This window comes from Recurvomyces mirabilis (assembly GCF_035927965.1).
Source record: "Recurvomyces mirabilis strain CCFEE 5264 chromosome Unknown scaffold_100, whole genome shotgun sequence".
Lineage (NCBI taxonomy): Eukaryota > Fungi > Ascomycota > Dothideomycetes > Mycosphaerellales > Teratosphaeriaceae > Recurvomyces > Recurvomyces mirabilis.
Window position 1 is genome coordinate 1 of NW_027042034.1, and position 605 is coordinate 605.

The window sequence follows — 605 nt, forward strand, 5'->3', positions numbered from 1 at the left end:
GACCGGAGGATAGCAACGTCGCGACCCTAACGCTATAGAACTCGACGCTACTTAACGTAAGTTTAGAGGAGGCAAACTCAATAGAGCAGGAGCTAAGGGCAAGAACTACGCCTAGGGCAAGAAGCAGGGACTAAAGTGCTATTCGTGCGGAAAGGAAGGACACTACGCACGAGACTACCGTAGCCGCAAGGTGCAACTACAGCAGAACTACAAGGCGGATCTTAGGGAGGTCAACGCTATAGAGATCAACGTTACAGAACGACGTAATCCATTTGCCGAACACATTCAGGAAGCCATTAACGTTATTTAGTTAGGAATGCACGTTAGTAAAGAATCAGCTAACGGTAACGCTGTACGACAAACGCAATCCGAGATCGCTAATACGATAGGCTTAATAAAGAAGCGACACCCCAACCGTAAGGACGAAATTATTAAATAGGAGAACAAGTTCCTCGAACTACTCGGAACAGTCTCTACGGATAACATCTACGTCATCCGCGACACGATAATAAAGATCGGAAAAAGCGTCGGAAAGGACCTAGATAACGAACATAAACAACTATACTAGACAGGATGTTACAACGACTCCTATACGACTTACTACT

The 605-nt window shown here is 45.5% G+C and overlaps 1 protein-coding gene across 1 annotated transcript; it reads left to right on the plus strand.

The window, feature by feature from the left end:
• Nucleotides 1–115: 115 nt before the first annotated feature.
• Nucleotides 116–310, plus strand: LTS14_010977 (uncharacterized protein; the record flags this gene model as incomplete). Its single annotated transcript, XM_064843625.1, has 1 exon — nucleotides 116–310. A coding segment is annotated over one exon (195 nt), but the record flags the coding sequence as incomplete, so codon positions are not given.
• Nucleotides 311–605: the final 295 nt, after the last annotated feature.